Source organism: Boleophthalmus pectinirostris, unplaced genomic scaffold, assembly GCF_026225935.1.
Source record: "Boleophthalmus pectinirostris isolate CB_2022bp ecotype Guang Dong unplaced genomic scaffold, ASM2622593v1 HiC_scaffold_12, whole genome shotgun sequence".
NCBI classification, from domain to species: Eukaryota; Metazoa; Chordata; class Actinopteri; order Gobiiformes; family Gobiidae; genus Boleophthalmus; species Boleophthalmus pectinirostris.
The window spans coordinates 25,582,199-25,603,898 of NW_026571018.1; the positions used below are offsets into that span (position 1 = coordinate 25,582,199).

Below are 21,700 nucleotides of genomic sequence, written 5' to 3' on the forward strand. Positions count from 1 at the left end.
TATTCTAAGTCATTGTTTCCCAAAGACTGGGTCTAATTTCTAATCTTTTTGTAATTATTTTGTTCTAATATTGCTAGTTCAATTGAATGTTGAAAAGAAAAAGAAATGGGCTACACTTATTGATACCTTTTATTACAGGCTCAGTGACTGTTTTTCGTTGTTTAAAACTTGAGTAATGCTAATTGTTCAGATAGACATAATCACTCAGTCAACAATAAAATATCCTCATTAATGTTCAATAATGCTCAAATCCACCATATTTTTTGATTTATGAATAATGTCTATTGACTTGGGTCGTTAAGGTTTGTGACCTTTAAAATATGGGTCCCCAGACAAAAATTTGAGAAACACTGTTCTATGGACCTTAATTTAATCTTCACATACAACCTTTTTCCTTCTCATGCAGGATCATAACTCCAGGCATCAAGTCCTCCATAAGCCATCTAACAGGACTTCATGTGTAAGAGGCAGACAGGCAGGATGGCAGCAGGTGTGCATGTGCTCACCCCCAGGACTCTGCACAGACAGGCCGTGCTCTCGTGGATGTTGATTCTTCTCCTGGGGTCTGATCTGTACCTGTGTGGCTTACAGCACCCAGTGGGGGCCAATGCCCAGAGCAACGAGAGGAGGGTGCTGGCTCATATGCCTGGAGACATAATCATAGGAGCACTGTTCTCAGTGCATCACCAGCCCCCTGCAGACAAGGTACGTTTAGTGCTTTATCAGTGGTGGGAATTGTTTTGAAATCATCTGATGCTGTTTGAACACTGAGGACTTATTTAGAACAGCAACACTGATTTTCTGTATTTTATTTAACTGTCTAGTTAAGCTGATTAAGTTACGGGTGCCCTATGTAACTTTTCTGGTATGGGTCTGCCACCCACTTGTCTCCATGGAGATGTTATAGCTTTGCCTGGATGTACTATGGTATAGCATTAAACAGATCTACCCAGCATTTTTGCTCAAAAATATTTTGAAAACATGTATTTTTATTGTGAGTGGTGTCACCTTTCCACTGATCTGTTACTGCATCTGGCTTCTCTCCATGGAGATAGATACCATATAGTGAAACATTCAAGCAGGTGATGGACTCTCCACCACAAAAGTTACATTGTACACCTTTTCAGATATACTTAGTAAAAGTTTTATTCACTTTTAATTTATGTATAAGCTAGAAAACTGTCTAAATTAGGTCTGTAACAGTACCAAACCTGGTCTCAACAGGTCAAAAAAAAAAATTAATTGAAATTACTTAATGGCTAAATATGGATCTATACCAAGACTTAACAGAATGTTTTTAATGCTTTCTGCTAGGTCCATGAGCGAAAGTGTGGTGCAGTCCGTGAGCAGTATGGGATCCAGAGAGTGGAGGCGATGATGCATACTTTGGACAGAATAAATGCAGATCCTTATATCCTCCCTAACATCTCCCTTGGCTGTGAGATCAGGTTTGGCTGTTCTTGTTTTCTTAGTTCAACTCTTTATCTTTAGCTATCCTGCCAAAACAACAATTCATTAAACACCAGGGATTCGTGTTGGCATTCGGCGGTGGCGCTGGAGCAGAGTATCGAGTTTATCAGGGACACTCTTGTTTCCAACGAAGAGGAGGACAACGCGGGCCGGTGCACTGCGGAGGGGGGCAGTCTGCTGCTGCAGGGGAAGAAGCCCATTGTCGGACTGATCGGCCCTGGGTCCAGTTCGGTGGCCATACAAGTCCAGAACCTGCTCCAACTCTTCAACATCCCCCAGATCGCCTACTCCGCCACCAGCATGGATCTCTCTGACAAGGTAACTGACACTGGTCAAACACAGCATTACAGAATAATGGTGTCAAGAATAATGGCCTCTCATCTTACAAGACTCTTAGATTTAAGTTGGGCCTTTCAACTTTGTCTTCACCAACAATTAAAACAATTAACTAAGAAAACATTATGAACTTCTTCAACTTTGTAACATCAAGGTGCACTGTGTAATTTTACTGGAAGAGGACCCACCACCTGCTTGTATGGAGATACTGTTTTACTACAGTATGGCAATAAACCTAAGTATACCCATGGAGATGTCATCAGGCCAAATTACAGGTCAGATCTGTGAAGAGGCAACCACAGTTACAGTAAGAATATATGTTTTATATAAAAGAAATAAACACTAGATAGATGTTTAATGCTATACTGTGGAACATTCTAGGCAAAGCTAATAGGTGACCAGAAAAGATACACAGTGCACCTTTAAAACCACAATTTAGGCTAATCCTGCAACTAGGTACTTTTGACTAATCTGTAGCTTGATAATGAGGGTGGTGCACTCTTTGCTCACCACTGACAAGTTGCTCCAAAGACACTGACAGAAATGTACATGACCAACATAAAATATATCTTCAGGTTCAGGAGTCAGTAGCATGTACATATACAGACAGAACATGACATAAGATAATAAAATACTTTCACCTTAACTCTCCTAATACCATATCTCTAGAGTTTATATAAATACTTCTTGAGGGTGGTGCCATCGGATATGCAACAGGCCAGAGCGATGGTGGACATAGTGAAGAGGTACAACTGGAGCTATGTGTCTGCTATTCACACTGAGGGTAAGTATCATTCTTGGTCTTCCATAATGTGACTCGAAGTAGTAACTTGGATAGCTGATTGTCCACCAGAGAGTTGGTAGTACACAGCTTCCTGCCCCAGCACATTCTATGATACTGTGTCTATAGTCTATGACACTGTGTATAAATATTTAACTGAACTGATTGTGTGTATGGGACATTAAGTGATAGTCAAAAAAACCTTTACTGCAGTTTTCACCAGTCTGTCCTAAGGAAAGTCCACAAACACAATATTTTTGTAATTGTCTTTATCTATCTTTAATCAGACTAATCACATTTACCGTTGTTGCTTAGAGTAAGTGTGTATCATAGTGTATTGCCAAATGCACCATGTAATAATTAGCATATTTTCCCCGGGGTCTGTATGTATGTTTCTAACTTCACACATCACATCCAAATAGGCACTAAAGCAGGAACTAAACCAGGGCTATAACAGTGCCAAACTACATCAGGTTTAAACTGGGCTCAAACCAGAACCAAATCAGAACAAATGTGAAAGCACCTTATGTGAAAACATTTGTATTCCTCTTCTCAGGTAACTATGGTGAGAGTGGCATGGAGGCCTTTAAGGACATGGCTGCCAAAGAGGGGCTCTGCATTGCTCACTCAGATAAGATTTACAGTAATGCTGGAGAACAAAGTTTTGACAAACTTCTGCAGAAGCTCCGAGGTCACCTGCCCAAAGCTCGAGTAGTGGCCTGTTTCTGTGAGGGCATGACGGTGCGGGGCATTCTGATGGCAATGAGACGCCAGAAACTGGTGGGGGAGTTCTTACTGGTGGGAAGGTAAGTGGATTTTTTAAATTTATTTATTTATTTATTTTTTTATTACAGAAAATGACATTCACTTTACTAATTATTAAAATTTGTTGTTAAGAAAGACTACAAATAACAGACACTGTTAAGGTACAATGAGCAACAAAAAACATAAATGAAGTAGTACAGTACACTGTGTGCATAATTATTAGGCAAGTTGCATTTATGAGGATTATTCTTATAACTGAACAATTACAGTACTCTCAGTCAATCCAAAATCTTAATAAACCTCAAACCTGAATATTTTAGAAAGTAAAAGTGTTATTTGAACTATTAATGTGCAGAATTATTATGCATTTAAATGAAACATGTACATTTTCTATTCCCGCTTGTTTATTTCCATCTGTCAGAATAGTAAACAACTCAAACTGTACAAATAAAAATATCTGACATTTAAAAAATAAATAAAAAATCTGTGACCAATATAGCTACCCTTCTTCTCAGTAATGGTCATAAGCCTTTCATTTATGGAGTCTGCCAGTTTCTTGATCTGTTGACAATCAAGTTTTTGTGCACAGCAACCACAGCCTCCAAGATGCTGTTCAGAAAGGTGAACTGTTTTCCTTCACTGTAAATCTCCAGGCCCCACAAGTTCTCAATATAGGTCAGTGGTGGTCGGGTTTCAGCCTTCTTCAGCCTGTCTCTGAGTACTGAACACCTCAGACCGCACCCTCTTTGTTAGACAAATACACACACTATGTGCATGTTTAAATCCAATAAGAATTCAAGTTTCTACAGCTTGGAGTTGCATAAAAATCAATCATGGTCAAAATACCTTTGCCTTATAATTGTGCACACAGTGACAACTTGCCTAATAATTGTGCAAGTGGGCATTTTGATTTGATTTTTACACATATTCTCCAACTCCAAGCTGTAGAAACTTGAATTGTTATTGGATTTAAACATATCAGGTGATGTGTATTTGTCTAATGAGGGGACGGTGTAGCCTCAGGAGATCAACACTCTGTATCAAGATGTGCAGAATTATTAGGCAGCTTCTTTTCCTCAGGCAAAATGGCCAAAAAAGAGATTTAACTGAAAAGTCAAAAATTGCTAAAAGTTTTTGGAGAGATGCAGCACTCTTGAAATTGCAAAGATAATAATAAATGCATCACTTTTATATAGCGCTTTTTTTCTAGACACTCAAAGACACTTTATAGAGCATTATTCATTCACTATTCTACACTAGTAAACTACTACTGTAGCTACAGCTGCCTTGGGGCAGACTGACAGAAGCGAGGCTGCCAATCTGTGCCATTGGCCCCTCCAACCGCCACCATCACTCACCCCTTTCATACTAAGTAATGTGGGTGAAGTGCCTCATTGGACCCAACAATGTTTTTTTTTGCGACTGGCACCCCTGGTATTATTTAAGATGAGCTTGTTGGACCTTTTGCGTTGAAGATGGACTCAAAATGAACTCCTACACCTACTGCCAGTTTTTAGAAGACACGTTCTTTAACTAGTGGTACAGGAAAAAGTCTGCATCTATCAAGAGGACCATGATTTTTATGCAGGACAATTCTCCATCGCATGCATCGAAGTACTCCACTGCGTGGCTAGCCAGTAAACACTTTAAAGATGCAAAAATAATGCCATGACCCACTTCCTCACCTAACAGTCCACCTCTCTGAACAGCATCTGGGAGGCTGTGGTTGATGCAGCAGAGGAAGTTGATCATTAACAGACCAAGAAACGAACAGACTCCGCAGAAGGCTTATGACAGTCATTGAGAAGAAGGGTGGCTATATTGGTCACAGAATTTTATTTTATTTTTTTTAATGATTGATTTTGAAATGTTTATTTATAAAATGTGATTTTACTATTCTGACATGAAAGTAAACAAGTGAGAATGGAAAATGTTCATTCTTCATTTAGTTACATAATAATTCTGCACATTAATAGTTGCCCAATAATTGTGCACACATAGATTTTCTTCACAGAAAGCCAAAACTTTGAACATTTTGGATTGATTGAGAGTACTATAATTGTTCAATTATAAAATGAATCTTTATAAATACAACGTGCCTAATAACTATGTACACAGTATAGAAGTAGTTCACATATATCTTGTATTGTGTACTGTATATACTTTTACATGTTCAAAAAAATAATAAAATGTGTTTATTATATAACCACATTTTTCATCTTTATAAAAACAGTACTGTGATTCTCTGCCTCAGCGCTGTCTGTAACTCTGCTATGCTAATGTTTGCAAATCACTGATGTGTTTGTGGTGTTGTGCCTTCTTGTTCATCCAGGCTGTGTTCAGATGTTGTCACCGAATGTTGTTGAAAGACCATCTTAGTCCTTTCACCATTTTCGTCATTGCATCTCCATCTCACTCACGGGTAAAGTATTGTCTCCGGGGTTTCAGACGTGGTAACTAAGCAATTAAAGCACGCAAATAAACTGGGCATCATTTGGCAGGAGGATTCAGCCTCCAAGAATACCAGTTTTATTTTAAGGATTTGCTCTGGCTCACTCTCATCTCTCATGTTCTATAAATGCCTTTCCTCATTAGGAGCTACATATGTAGGCTGTCGCTCAAACCTGACAGTAACATAAAGTAACCTTGAACTACATACAGCAAAACTGCCACACAGCGTTACCAAGCAGAGGAGATAGTAATAATCAAAAGGGTATTTTTAATCCACTGACAGCAGCATTGTGTTGTGTCAAGTCATTCAGTCATTCATTTCTCTATACACTATGTTTATATACAGTAACAAACCTTGTTTATGCTCATTATTCTTTTGTACATCACTCTCAGTTTTGATGATTAACTGTTTTAATAGTGTGAAGTGTGTTTCACACATTCTCTCATTGTTATTCATTCACATATTAATGTGTCTGCTTACACAATGATTAGTGTGTAGTTTGTCCTGATAGAAACTGCATTCTGTGTTATAGTGGATTTTCTGTGAATACTCCAACTTCTGTCTACTGCCAAAAGACATGCATGTGCAAAATAATGGAAAATCCAAATGGAAAATCCAAATGTGTTCTTAAATGTGTCCTTCAAGAAACTGTTACTAGTCTCACAAAAATGTTGCTGCTTAACACATTTGCATGAAATTCATTTGGAGTTTGCCAATTATAAGACTATAGCCAGATGGAATCAGTTACCCATAAGTCCATAAAACATTGTACATTTTATTTTGTTTATTATCATTAATAAGATGCAACAAGAAAAATTGATCTATCAGAGAGACAACTGGGCCCATAAAAACTGACAAAAATAGAGTGAAAAGGAGTAGAATACTTTGTTTCACTACAGATTCTCAGTTATCTTTCAGGGCATATTTATAGACAATGTTTTAAATATGGGAAGGACTTTGTTACTGATCTCATTCTCACTGGCTCTTGAAAGCTCTCTAAAACCCTCTCCAAACTGTTGCTGAACTAAGCCCGCCCCATCGAGCGTAAGGTAAAATGAGTCCATATTGAAAAAGCGGTGATGCCATGTTGGAGTGTGTACATGGGAGCATGTGTCTTCGGCTGTAGGAGGTAGGGCCCTGCTGTGCACCTCTCCCTGCTTGGTCGGTCACTGCGTGGGATACACAGCTCTTTTTCAAAAGTGATTCAAACTATCAGAGTCAAAGCCTTTCAGATCCATCAATACCTTTTATACCAGTGTTATTTTTGTGCCGGCTGCTGCTTCAAGGATGTGTTATGAAATGATCTCCTGCCTCACCAAGAGAAACAAGAATCACATAAAACACCCACTCAGCTGTTGTGTAACGGCAGTGCAGTTTGCTAAGTTTAATAAGATTTTTCTTGTCTTTTTTTATATGGCACAGATAAATGAGAAAGGGTTAAGCTGACACAAATTTGCCTAATTTGTGGAGTTGTGAGAAGCTTCTGTTTTTGTAAATACACGGCTTGGTAAGAGACATCATAAGATAAACCATCAAGCATAATTTTATCCGCACTGGTGAGGTGAAATTAGATGGTGTCATTGTGAAAGCACCTGTTAGTGGGTGGAATCTGTTAGATAGCAACATCTTGTCTTCAAAACTGAAATGGGCAATGTGAAGATGAGAGTGACTTTGATAAGTGGTACATTGTGAGGACTGAGCAACAGGGTCAGAGCATCTCCTACTGCTGCTTTTTTTGGATGTTCCCAGTCCAGAGTGTTAAAGTGCAAATAACAGATTTTCATATTTATTACGAAAGTACAGGAAGTAGCAGTGAGCTTTCAAATGGAGTACCTCTCTGTCATTAACACCATAATTCCATTTTTGGCCCATCTGTTCATCAACATTATAGTTGCTGGTAACAGTTATTGAATCATACATACATATTTTCCATGTTCAACCAGGAAGTAATGTTATAAACTAGAAAAAAGAAAAAAAAAAGCTAGGGAGTTTTATTCAAATGTGTGGATCTTCATAACAAAAGACGCAGAAATGCCTTTTTTACATGGATCCAAAAGGCATACATTTTTGGATAAGTTCCTACATTTACCTCTGTGTTCTTGCTCCTTGCAGTGATGGCTGGGCAGACCGGTACGATGTAACTGATGGTTATGAGAGAGAGGCAGCAGGAGGTATCACCATAAAGCTGAAGTCTGCCCATGTGACCTGGTTTGATGATTATTACCTAAATCTAAAGCCAGACAACAACTACAGAAACCCGTGGTTCCCTGAGTTCTGGCAGCACCGCTTCCAGTGCAGGCTGAGAGGGCACCCGCAGGAGAACACCATCTACAACCGCACCTGTACATGTTAGTGCACTTCAGCCGTTTATCTTAAAAATCTGTCTATCTGTTATCATCAAAACGTTGATAAATAACAACAATAACAATAACTGTACTTACACGATGTAATATTTCTGCTGATGATGCGAAATCTGCATGTCTATATGGAGATGTTATTTGCTTTTCCAAAAATGTTGCACAGTATGATATTAAACCTATGTATTTATCTGCATGAATACAAGTAGCTGATGCCACTAGGTAAATGTGGAGAGGAAAATCTTGCTTAGAATGTATGATGCAGGGAGAGTTAATGCCATACTGTGGAACATTCCTGACAAAGCAAAACAAGGAGGTATTGGAGAACCCTGTTTTAAATGTTATTCTTTCAATGTCTTTCTTGCATAGGGAGAGAATCTTTGCGCCAACAATATGCCCAAGATACTAAGATGGGATTTGTGATAAATGCTATCTATTCAATGGCCTATGGTCTACATACCATGCAGCAGTCCCTGTGTCCAGGCTTTAAGGTATTGTGCTTTGGCGTATGAATGGCTTTATAGTAGATGTTTAATTGCACTCAGAAAAAATGTACTCAGAATTTACCTGTTGTTCCTTCTGAATATTTTCACTGTAATAGAAAAAAAACAAATTGGATTTTGCAATCAACCTTATCCATACTAAAATACAAACTACTAAATATGGAATCATGTTTTATCTAGGGTTTGTGTGAGAACATGCGGCCTATTGATGGTGGAAAACTGCTGGATTTCCTCATGAAAACAAACTTCACTGGTGTTTCTGGAGAGGTGATTCACTTTGACCAAAATGGAGACTCACCTGGAAGGTAAGGAAAGACACATGTACTATTTGATGAACTAAATACTAAATAAAGGAACTATGATGTTATTATGCAGATATGAAATCATGAACTTTAAGCTGGTTGGAGAAGATGAGTATGCGTACATTCACGTGGGCAGCTGGGACCAGGGTGGACTACAGATGAACGATGAGGAAATTTGGAGCAATAACAGTGAAATTATCCACTCCCTTTGCTCCGAGCCATGCCAAAAAGGACAGATCAAAGTGAGTGATCCTCAGGAGTCATAGCAAAATGAAATAATTATGATATACTGGATCTGATTCTTCTTTTTCTTAATTTTGATGGAAGTTTGGAAGTTCAAGCTGGAGCCTTTGGTATCTAAAACTAATGTGTCATGTATTTAGTATAGATTTTGCTGTATAGTTTTAAATTAGTCTGTGATATTAGTAATATTAATTTTTATTCAGTTTGCATTTAAAAAGGAAACACCTATTCTAGATGATTCATTAGTATTTAAGTGATGTACATCTTATATAATAAGTTATTATGTAATGTTTGAATCTCACATTTCATTCATAATTAAGCAAATACTTTCTCTCTCCTACCTATATTCATAATGTGTATTTAATTTGTATTTCTTTTTCTTTTCTAATTGCAGAGACACATTCTACACATTTTACTGATACACAGCTATTTTACCATACATACCTTATCTTTTTTCATTTCTTGCATTGACAACGGCAATCCAAAAAATGAAATTACTAACATTATTTCACTTATTTATTTAACTTACCTGTACCTGTTATTTTACTTATTTTATGCATCTACCCTAACTACTGTATGTTGAATAACTACCTGTTATAACTATATAGAACTATACTATATCAGCAGACACAGAGCTCTTTAATGTAGTGCAAGTTGTCTTTCCCCTGACAGAGAAATGCTAATGGGCCATTTCCAAAGTCAAAGTGCAAGATTAGCTACAGCAGAGTGCCTTCAGAGCTTTGAGCCCTGTGTGTCCATGTGGGTGGGCATTTATCACAGTGTGGGGACTAAAATCTTATACAAGCTCACATCATGGGGACTTGCCTCATTTGTGGGAACAAAAATCTGGGCTCCCTGACATAAATGATTTATTATTAGATCAACTACAGACAATGTTTTGTCTCCTAGAATGGAAACCCAACTTGTGTATGTGTATGTGTGTGTGTGTGTGTGTAGGTGATCCGTAAAGGAGAGGTGAGCTGCTGCTGGACCTGCACGCCCTGTAAGGAGAACGAGTTTGTGTTTGATGAATATACCTGTCAGGCCTGTACCCTGGGGTCCTGGCCCAACACCGACCTCACAGGTAAAACACACAGCCACTAAAAAACACAAATAGATACAAAATTGCACAGGATAACCCAGCCAAGTGAGATTTTAAAGTAGGTCATACAGTCTCAGATCTTGTTGCATATTACATAAACAAGCAGACACACTGACAATTGCCAGACATTTGAAATGTTGCCAAATAATGAGTTTGGCTCATGTTAAGACCATTTGAGATAGGAAGAAAAGCAGTTGGGAATCGCCAAGTGCACAAGAATGAATTTGAATTGTGTGAAAACACAAAACCAAAAATGCATGTTTTAAATATGGTGATTTTACGTTTACAGTTTAACCCGAAAAAAGCACAGCCAAAAATTAAATGTAAAAAATGTATTATCCTTTAAAATTAGAAAATAAATGGTGTTGGCTATATTTAAATGGTTCAAAGCAAATCATCTGGATTTTATAATGGTCTGGTTAAAATATTTAGGCATAATTAAAACAATAATGTAAGAATATGTGAAAATATAAATGTATAACAGTATATTTAGTTCTCTGACAGAGAATACATTGTTTCATATTGTGCAGGTTGTGAGCCTATCCCAGTGCACTATCTTCATTGGGGAGATCCGGAGCCCATTGCTGCTGTTGTTTTTGCCTGTTTGGGACTCTTGGCCACACTTTTTGTCACATCTGTATTTATTAAGTAAAAATATTTCTATCAAAATTTTGTAATCTATATCGTATATTTTAATTAGGTTAAAAAAAGTAGCATTATATATGTATATCTTGTTGTTTTTTCATAGATTTTGGGATACTCCTGTTGTGAAGTCATCTAGTCGAGAGTTATGTTACATAATCCTAGCTGGAATATGCCTGGGATACCTGTGTACCTTTAGCCTTATTGCTAAACCCCACATAATCTACTGCTACCTCCAGCGGCTGGGCATTGGGCTGTCTCCTGCCATGAGTTACTCTGCTCTTGTTACCAAGGTACGTCATTCAATAGGATGATATGTTACACCAATAAAACATTACTAATAAATTAGAGAAATACATCATCCTTCAAATAATAAATCCTTGAAAACTGTTACATGATCCTTCATATTGGAAAGGTAATAAAATATAATATTTTGTATTAAGTGTAGTGTAAGTCCAAATACAACAATTATTATGGTTTACATCTTATATAGGGATGTAGCATAAATATGGCGTAACTAAGGAATAATGCTAAGAATAATCTCCTCTGTGGGTGGCAGCTTTAAGGCCCTATAGAAGGTTGTGCCTTTTAATGTGGGCTGAGATTTCTCTTAATGATCTCTGGCAAATGTAAATGGCATGGACTATCCTCAGTAGATAAAGCGTTCATATTTTGTCACAGACTAACCGTATTGCACGGATCCTGGCTGGCAGCAAAAAGAAAATCTGCACCAAGAAACCGCGCTTCATGTCGGCTTGTGCTCAGCTCATCATTGCCTTCATCCTCATCCTGCTGCAGTTGGGCATCATCGTGGCCCTGCTCATCATTGAGCCACCACAGGTCTGTGCCTATGGGCAGATGCCTTTGCATTTACACATGGAACAGGGCTGCAGAGCAATAAGAAGAGACAGACATTGAGAAACAAAGTATTATTTTTTTCTCTTAGGTGATCTATGACTACCCAAGCATCAGAGAGGTGCACCTCATCTGTAACCTCACCACTCTAGGGGTCGTGGCTCCCCTGGGTTACAATGGCCTTCTGATCCTCAGCTGCACTTTCTATGCCTTTAAGGTAAAAGCACAAATGTTTCACCAGGCTGGACAAGATATTATCTGGACATTATTATGATTTAGCGCTTGTGTATTTATTAAATTCTCGTTGATCCTATTTTTTTTTTATTATTTGGGTGCTGTGATACAAAACTATGTCACTCATAAGAATGTATACAACTACAAAATATATTTCAGTTTCTGAAGTTGATATAACTATGCACCGAGAACCAATAATGCAGATGGAAATAATTAATTTATTGAAGCATATCCACAAATGTTTGGTTGGCAAATACAGCCCATTTTAGCTGTAATAACAAAAAGCTTTTTTTTGTGCAACAGACCCGCAATGTTCCTGCCAACTTCAATGAGGCCAAGTACATTGCCTTCACCATGTACACCACCTGCATCATCTGGCTGGCTTTTGTTCCCATTTACTTTGGCTCCAATTACAAGATCATCACTATGTGCTTCAGTGTAAGCCTTAGTGCCACTGTAGCTCTCTGCTGCATGTTTGTACCAAAGGTGAGTGATTTATTGTTGAAAAGTCTATGCTATTACATCTACTTATAAGTGCTTGTTCTTCCAGGTGTACATCATGCTGGCCAAACCTGAGAAGAATGTGCGCAGTGCATTCACAACCTCCACTGTTGTGCGGATGCATGTCGGAGACGCCAAGAAAGCTGCTAAAGTTGGCAAGTCCTCCAGCAGCATGGCCAACTTGTTCCGACGCCGTGCTTCTGGACAGGAAAATATCAGGTACGAGAAAATCAGTAATTACCTGCACTAATAATCAGCCAGCACATTATCACTCACATGCAAAGTACACAACATGTCTCTCTGTATGTCCAGTAAGATTTCCTTGGGGTTCTATCTCCAATAAATATATGTAATGGGGAGTGTAATTTGAACCTAAATACAACTACAGTTGACAAGGCTTTATTGCAGATTGAGCAACAGCAGAAATAGGTTAACAGGGATCAGGCGAGTCAGCAGGATCAGAAACAAGCAGGGTCATCCTTTACAAGTATGGATAGGTGATGAATGATGCATGGGCTTTGATAGGCCTGTCCAATATCTGATAGAAAAAAACATGTGATTTATTCTTATTTTAATCAAAACCTTAATTTAGAATATCGTGTATCATGTTTTCTGTAAGTGTAAACGATTACATAGACTCCTGTCTGAATCCATAGCAACAGACGACAAAGCTGAGATCAAGGGCTTGTTAACTGAGAAAAGGCTTCTTCATTTGGGTTAAACGCTCCCAGAGGAGACCTTCCTTTAAGGGTTTCTCTTTCGAGGGAAGATAAAAGAAATGAAGGTGGTTATAAAATCACAGAAAGATGGAGGATGGTAGACAAATGATAAAAGGCACTGATATATACAATTTTGCTTTTAATGGGCATACTGTTATTTAGGGGTGTATATTATCTATTATATTGCAGTTAAATCTTCTCACATATTCATTTTTGACTCTTAAAAATCCATTAACTCTCTTTGGCACTACTTAAAAATTGTATTTAGTAAGAAATTATCTCTACATTTGGACATTATTGTTAATGTGTGTACAATTGGTATTTTGTTTTACAGCTCCAATGGAAAATCTGTAACTTGGGCACAGAATGAACGAAGCTATCGACCCAATTTGTGGAAACGCATGTCGTTCCATGTTAAGAAGAAGGACCCAGTAGAAACTAACCAGACAGCCATAATCAAACCCTTTTCTAAAGCCAATTCTTCTGCTGACACTGGAGTAATACAGGACTATGAAGAATCCATGGAGCCTCAATCTTTTAACTGTTCCCCATCTCAGTCGCCTTTACTTAACCAGCAAGGAGCTAAACGCACAAGTTTCCAAGAAGAGGATGTAGACGAAGCTTTGACTGCGTATATCCCCGATCATTCATTAAGAAGAAGAGTTGAGAGCCAAAGCAGTAATTTAGTTGATTGTGCGGATATCAGTGCAATTGGAGTTGGAGATATTGGTATAGGGATGATCAGTGGGCATGTTCAAGGCATAACTATTATGGATCAAATCAGCTGTGTGGTGAATCGCTTTACCGCCAACATCAGTGAGCTCAATACCATGATGCTACCTGGAGTTGGCGCCATCAACCCCAATAGTCCCCTGCCTATGTCTGGAGACACAAGCCAATGTCCTTCTCAACAATACATAACGTCAAAGAGCACAGTAACCACGTACGCAGAGGTGACAGCGGTGCCCAGTTTTTGTGAGAATCGATCTGTGGATATGGTGTATTTGAGTGGGACAGGGGTGAGACGGGGTAAAGACAGAGAGGACCAGGCAGCACTCACCCCTCCGTCCCCGTTCAGAGACTCTTCACTGGGGTCCAACAGCAGCTCTCCCCCCTCTCTGTCGCCCCCTTCTGATGCAGACTACGATCAGCTACTCCTCAGGCACTACAGCCAGAGCTCCTCATCACTCTAAACCACTTTATAACCACTAGAGTCTAGATTTCAGCTATGAGGGCTTATAACTTTATAATTTCAGCATTATGAATCATTAAATGGGCATTTACATTTGAAATTAAAATGTGTTGTAGTTTAAATATATATGTAACAATAACCTGTAAGGTACATACCTTAGAACGTAAAGACAATCTCCCTTGTAGCTACAATATATCCTCTGCTTGGTTGCACATTAATTAACATTGGGACCCAAATGTGAAGGTGTTACACACTGTACTTTTACAATATATACAATAGTTATGGGTTAGATTTTGCATTAAAAGCTTGTAGCTTTTAACATTTCTTTCTCTCATATGTAGACATGTGTAGGTCAAACCTCCATTATTTTCTTTCTGGGTAAAATGAATAAATGACCTGGTCAACAAGGCTTTTCTGAGAAAGACAGTTTTTTCAAAAATAATGTCTTTTTTCAGAGGACACAGCACAAAGCCATTATGGATAGAACATTTTGTGACTTGAATGTTGAAAATGGACCAAACCAAACGTTTCGTCAATGAACGTTTCTAATATTTGGTTTACTTTGAATTTGAATATGATGTTTAACTTTTGCATGATATTTCTGTTTATTTATATTACATGTTTTTGGGGACAGTAAGATTAGAAAAAAAGGGAAACGGGGCTGAGTACTAATGCAACTGAATCTTTAATTCAGTTGTAAGAATAACCAAGACATTTTTGCTCTGGGGCATGCTCAGGATGAGATTGTGTGACTATCAAATGTACACTAAAATTGTTTGTGTTAGTTAATTAACTACAAACCAAGAATATTTCTAAAGAATCAGAGTAGTATTAGTTTTATATGGTCTTTTTCACTAACGTATGGTTGAAGCTTAGATCTGCTGTACATTTGCATTTTGAATTGTGTAATTAATGAATGTTATCTTCTGTTTTTATATTGACTAAATAAACCAATAAATAGGCTATAAGCCTTCTTATTGACTTGACTGTAGTAATTCTTGACTTGCTATGTTATGTTAAGACACCAATCACACTTGATATAAGTTAACAATTGATGTTATAGCTTCAAAAGATGACACTTGTGAAAAATCCCCTCCCGCGTAAAGTTACACGGAGCACGTGACTTAAGTGTAAACACAAAAAAAAAAAAGTGTAAACGTGCAAAATGTCTTTGGGACTGGAGACGTTGTTGGTTAAAGCATATTAAATACTGCGCTTAAGTGGCCCTTAAAAGAACTGTGCGCAATTCCTCTGGCGTGAAGAGGTCACAAGCTTCTCGGTCCAGCCCCTGTGCCGATCACGCACTTCCCATTGCGCACTGGCACCGGGGGCGAGTCAGAGACAGACCGACGTCCAGTGGGGATCAGCTGACGCACACCGGGAGACATGAACAGCCACCACACGCCGCCCACCAACGGAATGCAGAGCCTACGGAAGGAGCACCTGTACAAGGTGCTGGTCATTGGGGACCTGGGGGTCGGTAAGACGTCCATCATTAGGCGCTACGTGCACCAGACGTACTCAACCAATTACAGGGCCACGATTGGAGTGGACTTCGCTCTCAAAGTGCTCAACTGGGACTCTGAGACCATCAGACTCCAGCTTTGGGACATCGCAGGTGTGTTACTCAGGTCTATATGAACTGGTCATTTGGGCTATTGCTTATACTAAGATGAACTAGAAATATCCATATTGATGTAAAACATAGTCAAACTAGTCAAACTATTAAACATTAACAAACATCTGTTAAGTCATGATGAAATATGACCGTTGTAAAGTTATGAAAGCGTCACAGCAGATGCTAAGTCACTGTGGAGAAGTGCCTGGCCACTTTCTGCTCTGACACGTGCGTACATGCGCACACACGCGCGCAGACGGAGGCAGAGGTGGTGCCCAGACAGAACCATCACACTGTCATCCAGTCATTCATTCAAGGTATGGGGCAGCAGCATGTGATTGGGGCATGTGAGACAAATACAGGGAAGGCACAGGAGGGCCATTGTGGACAAATAAAAACAAAACGTCATCATTATCACCCACACAGACAGTCAGACACGTGCTTGTTCAATTTGTCTGCTCCAAATGAGATTAAGAGTAGGCCTTCACCTGAGCACCTGTCATAATCAGTTTGTCTAATACAGGCCCAGTGGAAAAAATGTGTTATGTATTTGTACAACTTAAACAACTGTAAACATGAGGAAGTTCTTTGTCAAACATGACTGACTCACTGAAGTTACACATCATGTTAATGTCAGTGTTAGTGACTGTTTTTGTGTTTAACCACTCCTGCACTGGACACCTCTAAACAAATACAGGTGACAGTGACAAAGGACAAAGATTTCAAACACAGAATTCATGACTCAAATGTGAATGTTATGTTGGTATCATAATTTGCACAGAATTTTTGTTTAGCTTAGTTAGTTTAAATTAAAATTTTGGTCTAAAACAAACCCTTGCTTTGAGAGCATTGCCTGATACAACGTGACAGTGAGACTTCAGGAATGTGCTGTTTCATTGGAAAACTAGCATTCTGAAGTCAATGTCAATGTCAGCTGATGATTTGCACTTAAAGTGAGACGGCCAATATGAATATTATACATTTTTGTTTCTATTTGATTCTAAAGTAGATACTGTCATTTCAATACAAATTACATGTTTTTAACAGGCCAGGAGCGCTTTGGCAACATGACAAGAGTGTACTACCGTGAAGCTATGGGGGCCTTCATAGTGTTTGATGTGACACGGCCTACAACATTTGAGGCTGTGATAAAGTGGAAAGAGGACCTAGACTCTAAACTCATGCTGCCAAATGGACAAAGTATCGCCACTGTGTTACTGGCAAACAAGTGCGACCAGGGCAGAGAGCTCACCAACAACTGCATCAAAATGGACCAATTCTGCAAAGACCATGGATTTGCTGGTTGGTTTGAGACTTCAGCAAAGGTAAGTCTGCAAAGAGCTTTGGTATTTCAAAAGTACATTTCCCATTCATGGTTTATGCACATAAGACACATTACAGCTACCCAAATATTCAATACCTAGTCAAATATATGTAACTATTCAATGGCCTATCCCTGATAGTTTTTAAACCACATAAAACACATGCCAAATTGTATGTTTTATATATGTTTTTGGATTGACATAAGTTGCATCTTTGACATTTATTAGCCTCCGTTGTGCCTTTAAAGGTGCACTGTGTAATTTTTCTGGTTGAGGGTCTCCGTGGAGGTGTTATTGTCTGGAATGTTTCACAGTATTGTATTAAACCTTTCTATCATCATGTAGACCAAACCTGACCAAGTTACAGGTCAGATCTGTGGAGTGACAACTTTAATTGAAAAAATGTAATGTAGATCTGTTTAATGTCATACTGTAGAATAGTTCACACAGAGCAATTACATTTTCATCGAAACAAGATGGTGATGGACCCACTATTGTAACTATTGTTACACAGTGCACCTAAAACCTTAAACTCTAAGAACTTCAGATTTTCAAACAAAATAAATGTCAGATTTACCTTGCAAACCACAGAAGACTTTGAGGTAGGAGGAACTGTATTTATAAGACTGCAAAACTGTATATATTATGGGGTCTTTGTGGTCTGCATCGGTCAGTCAGTGTCAATCAAATGTGGTCAAGAGCGAATAGAGGTGAACGGCAACAGGTGATACGTGGGAAGTGTAAGCTGGCCTGTCACTCAGATTGCTGAAGAGGTAAATTCAGTTTAGTTAAAGTGTGTTGCATTACATTGCACCAGTATGTTGTGTAAGTGGCTAAATATTGTACAGATGGTTATCAAGGTAAGCATTATACAATAAACAGTTAAGTAGATTACACGCTGTTAAAAAAGGGCCACTGGAATTTCATATGCGTGTGGAAAATGTATTTAAAACACAGGGTCACAACAATTAGTCAGAGATGTGAAGTACTTAAAGTAAGTTCTATAGAAAGGTGTGCTTTGTTTGTCAAAAATCTCTCACAATAATCCAACAGTGAAACTATTTCATAAACACCCAAACAATAAATCTTGTTATTGTTGCCTTTATTTATGCATTCATGTTGGCAGAGGGCTGTTAATGTATTCTAAATGTGCTGCTAACCTTGTAACATGAGCACTCTACATTCTCTGAGGTCAAGTGTTACCAGGTTCTGCTGCATTTGAAGTTCTATTGAGCAAACCTTACTTCCTCTAATTTTGTGCTGACGTAGCCCAAATAGTACGTCCATGGAATAGTAAAAAAAAAAAAAAACTAATAGATTAGTACTGGCATTACTTGCAGTAGCAAATGTACCCCATTTACACAATAACAATTTTGTTGCATAATTTACTCCCAATAAAAAAGGAAAAGATATAGCGTTATGACTATGCATTATTTGTTTGGTGTTATATACAGTGCACAGAGAGATTTGAGAGTTTGTGGTTTGGTATACGGGGCTATTACTTTTAGTACTAATATTTCACACTATGATGCACTGATGTTGTCTCTGCTTTAGGATAACCTCAATATTAATGACGCAGCCAACTTCCTGGTCAAACACATTATGGCGACGGAGAATGACATCATGAAGTCAGTGGTTCCAGACACAATCTCGCCTCACATCGATTCTAACAGACAGATGAGCTGCAGCAGCTGCCTAAAATAGCCATGGACAATAACGGGACACGCCTCATGTGAACTACAGGGGGCACTACACAGACCTGGGGCCACTGTTTGGATAAAAGATGAAGATTTAGCATCTAATGAAGTTCTCAGATACCTGCAGTATCATTATAAACCTGCAAAGTGACATGAACTTGAGCTAACTCATGTCTCAGTGTGAGTTTCAAAAGACAGTACCGTTAATGCCCAATGTAATTGGACATTTACAAGAAAGAAAGCAAAGTTTTTATGAAGATTTTACATACAACTTAAATGACAAAAAGACAGTCCTGATAGGTCTCATGTTTGCTATACCGTATGTACTTTGTCTGTGATAATAGTAAAGTACTGTGCATATTAATTATATTATTTTATCTTTTACTTCAAAATAAACCTTATAATTTATAAAACTTTAACTGAGTTTACGAACACAATAATGGACATAGATTTTATTCCAGATGCCTTTCCTGTGCAACTCTTATCACCCTGGGATTAAGCACGTCAAGTAGCTAAATAAATAATCAGAAATAGGATTATCAGGAAAGTGAGTGTACTATGCATTTCAAATACATCTACTTGAAATACTGTATTTATGATAATACACCATTATTTTATTATTTTTACTGCTAATTTTAACATGTTTATGTAAATTTGAAGGATTCATTGTAAGCCTGTTATTTACTTAAGAGCCTATAGGCTGTCTAGGATTTGCAGTATATTTGCTATATTTGCAGTCAAGCCTGAACAACAAGTCTTCTTATCCTCATATATTTGCCTTTTCTGCCTAAACTGGGCCATTTTTAAGAAAACTAAAATTGTGGTGGTGGATCGGGGAACTATTAGGAGTTGCCAAAGACTATCTATCTGTCTCCATGGAAACTAGTCCACTATCCACGACATCTGTGTGAAGCTATTTCTGCATAGGCGCACATTTTTTCTATTATCCTGCCATTTTTATACATCGTTGTCCTCAGACCACCCACACTGTTCTGTTGTGGAGACAGCATCTAGAAGAAGTTCAACCTGTGCTAGCGTGTATTATAATATACTATATGGCATTCTAGTCAACAGGGGGAAATACACAAAACAAAATACTGCTATGTTTGTCCTCATTTGAATATGTCTGTTACATGGAGTCTCTGCTGAGTTCATTCTGAGCTACATTATTTCTTATTCAGTGATGTACAATAACAGACTGATTAGCCTCTCTGTTTGTCAGCAGTAAGTCTGTAGGTTCAATGTTACAGTGGAGTGGCAAGGTTTTTCCATGTTTTATGTTTTCTTGTCTATCAAGTACCAAAAGCATGTGTGTTGGGGGATTTAAATGTTTTTTAATGAGTTGTCCTTGTCTAAGGCCCTGACCGGGATATTATGGAACATGTGTATTTGAGCTTTTAAACCAAAGACTACACATGTACGGTAGTATGCTATGAGTCAGTACTGTATTCCCAGCTTACCAAAAGGAGTTTTGCCCATAGGTGGAAAGCTGTTTATATGCATTTTACTCAAGAGACAGGAGTTATTTTAACTTTGAGCATCAGAGTACTCCAGCCACCTTCACAGTTCTATGCTAATTGACTGCTTGACTTGGCATAACATTGTTTGATTACTATGTTCTTCAAAATACCAAGACATTATGTATATTTTTTTACAAGTTTGCAGGGGTTGGATCTGTAAAGAGCTGTGCCTTTATTTTCTTAAAGTCTTCCTGAAAAATATTTGCCCTGGTTCTCTGCAACTAATTCTTGGCATTCAAGTGTGCAACTCAATTGTGCAATTATTTTGTAACAAGTCAAAGTGAGACAAATGTCATTAAAGGTATACTATTTTCTGAGCTCTGTCATAATGTTGTTTCCTCATCACAAACATACCTGGAGTTGTGTTTTATTTTGTTCACACATACAAACTCTGCATTTTTTGGTTGAATCATTCTCTCAAATAAACAAAAAGAACACTTGTGATTTAGTGTGGTAATACAAGAAGTACGTCACTGTGTTTTTAAACTCCATACACATTCAGTAGAGTCATTTGGATACTTTCATGTTTGGAATTGCCAGTCTCTATTGAACTAAAGGTAAAAGGTAGCTGTTAACTTGAAAACTACCACTTCATGACATCACAAGGTAGAGCAGAGCATTTTGAGCTTTGGAGATGAGACAGACTAATAATAAAGAGTTACTCAAATCTGTATGGAAACAGAAACAAAACACAAGTCTGCATATGTTTTGAAGTGATAACAATTTTCTAATGTGACTAAAAGCTCACAGGAGTCAGTTATGCAGTGTTGGGCCTTTTAAGCCTTTTTGTTTACTTTACATTGCCTGACAGTAGGACTTTACTGCTGCATGTAGCTTCAAAAACCATAATTGCAAACCATTGTGTGTCTTTATGTGCCATTCTGCAGCTAATTTGCATTTGTAACTGTTCTTGTCAGCGTGATCGCAATGCAGTCATGTTCTGGCTCGTTCACTGTGGGTGATTTTCATGGCTGACATTTCAGAATAATTCTCAAACACTGGTTTCTTTGCAGGGTTTTACTGTTGCACATTAGGCCTGGCTCATCGTGGGGAGTGTAACATCATGTGAGTGTGCCGTTACAATGCAGC

The 21,700-nt window shown here is 38.2% G+C and overlaps 3 protein-coding genes across 9 annotated transcripts in view; 2 read left to right on the top strand and 1 right to left on the bottom strand.

Annotated features, from left to right (window-relative positions):
- The window catches only part of LOC110158560 (tyrosinase-like), a 20,369-nt gene extending 7,135 nt beyond the window's left edge, over positions 1 to 13,234 (bottom strand). Inside the window, exons 1-5 of one of the 7 annotated variants that reach the window (XM_055148631.1) lie at positions 11,953 to 13,234; positions 11,641 to 11,840; positions 10,247 to 10,309; positions 9,089 to 9,172; positions 1 to 8,962 (exon numbers count right to left, since the gene is read on the bottom strand). The exon at positions 1 to 8,962 is cut by the window's left edge and continues 3,695 nt beyond it. The gene's annotated coding sequence lies outside the window, so the exon portion shown is untranslated. Of the gene's footprint in view, positions 10,310 to 11,640; positions 11,841 to 11,952 lie in introns of all 7 variants that reach the window. The other 6 variants (XM_055148634.1, XM_055148629.1, XM_055148635.1 and 3 more) reach the window with 6 other exon arrangements.
- The window catches only part of grm5a (glutamate receptor, metabotropic 5a), a 15,279-nt gene extending 600 nt beyond the window's left edge, over positions 1 to 14,679 (top strand). The window contains exons 2-18 of the mRNA XM_020922843.2: positions 407 to 705; positions 1,315 to 1,448; positions 1,527 to 1,788; positions 2,476 to 2,590; positions 3,144 to 3,393; positions 7,917 to 8,152; positions 8,531 to 8,652; positions 8,845 to 8,969; positions 9,040 to 9,208; positions 10,167 to 10,293; positions 10,842 to 10,959; positions 11,060 to 11,246; positions 11,635 to 11,793; positions 11,900 to 12,025; positions 12,346 to 12,528; positions 12,593 to 12,762; positions 13,597 to 14,679. Of these exons, the coding sequence (XP_020778502.2) occupies positions 457 to 705; positions 1,315 to 1,448; positions 1,527 to 1,788; positions 2,476 to 2,590; positions 3,144 to 3,393; positions 7,917 to 8,152; positions 8,531 to 8,652; positions 8,845 to 8,969; positions 9,040 to 9,208; positions 10,167 to 10,293; positions 10,842 to 10,959; positions 11,060 to 11,246; positions 11,635 to 11,793; positions 11,900 to 12,025; positions 12,346 to 12,528; positions 12,593 to 12,762; positions 13,597 to 14,455 (3,591 nt within the window). The 5' untranslated portion in view covers positions 407 to 456 and the 3' untranslated portion in view covers positions 14,456 to 14,679. The remainder of the gene's footprint in view (positions 1 to 406; positions 706 to 1,314; positions 1,449 to 1,526; positions 1,789 to 2,475; positions 2,591 to 3,143; positions 3,394 to 7,916; positions 8,153 to 8,530; positions 8,653 to 8,844; positions 8,970 to 9,039; positions 9,209 to 10,166; positions 10,294 to 10,841; positions 10,960 to 11,059; positions 11,247 to 11,634; positions 11,794 to 11,899; positions 12,026 to 12,345; positions 12,529 to 12,592; positions 12,763 to 13,596) is intronic.
- Positions 14,680 to 15,684: 1,005 nt separating this feature from the next.
- On the top strand, positions 15,685 to 21,052 carry rab38b (RAB38b, member of RAS oncogene family). Its single transcript, XM_020922844.2, has 3 exons — positions 15,685 to 16,072; positions 17,120 to 17,397; positions 18,949 to 21,052. The coding sequence occupies exons 1-3, from the start codon at positions 15,841 to 15,843 to the stop codon at positions 19,096 to 19,098; spliced, it is 660 nt and encodes a 219-aa protein (XP_020778503.2). The 5' UTR covers positions 15,685 to 15,840; the 3' UTR covers positions 19,099 to 21,052.
- Positions 21,053 to 21,700: the final 648 nt, after the last annotated feature.

What these genes read in the sequence shown, in the direction of transcription:
- rab38b (XM_020922844.2), top strand. Translation starts at nt 15,841, where the DNA reads ATGAACAGCCACCACACGCCGCCCACCAACGGAATGCAGAGCCTACGG. An exon ending in CCAGCTTTGGGACATCGCAG is followed by an intron (nt 16,073 to 17,119) that starts GTGTGTTACTCA and finishes TGTTTTTAACAG; the next exon opens with GCCAGGAGCGCTTTGGCAAC. An exon ending in GGTTTGAGACTTCAGCAAAG is followed by an intron (nt 17,398 to 18,948) that starts GTAAGTCTGCAA and finishes TCTCTGCTTTAG; the next exon opens with GATAACCTCAATATTAATGA.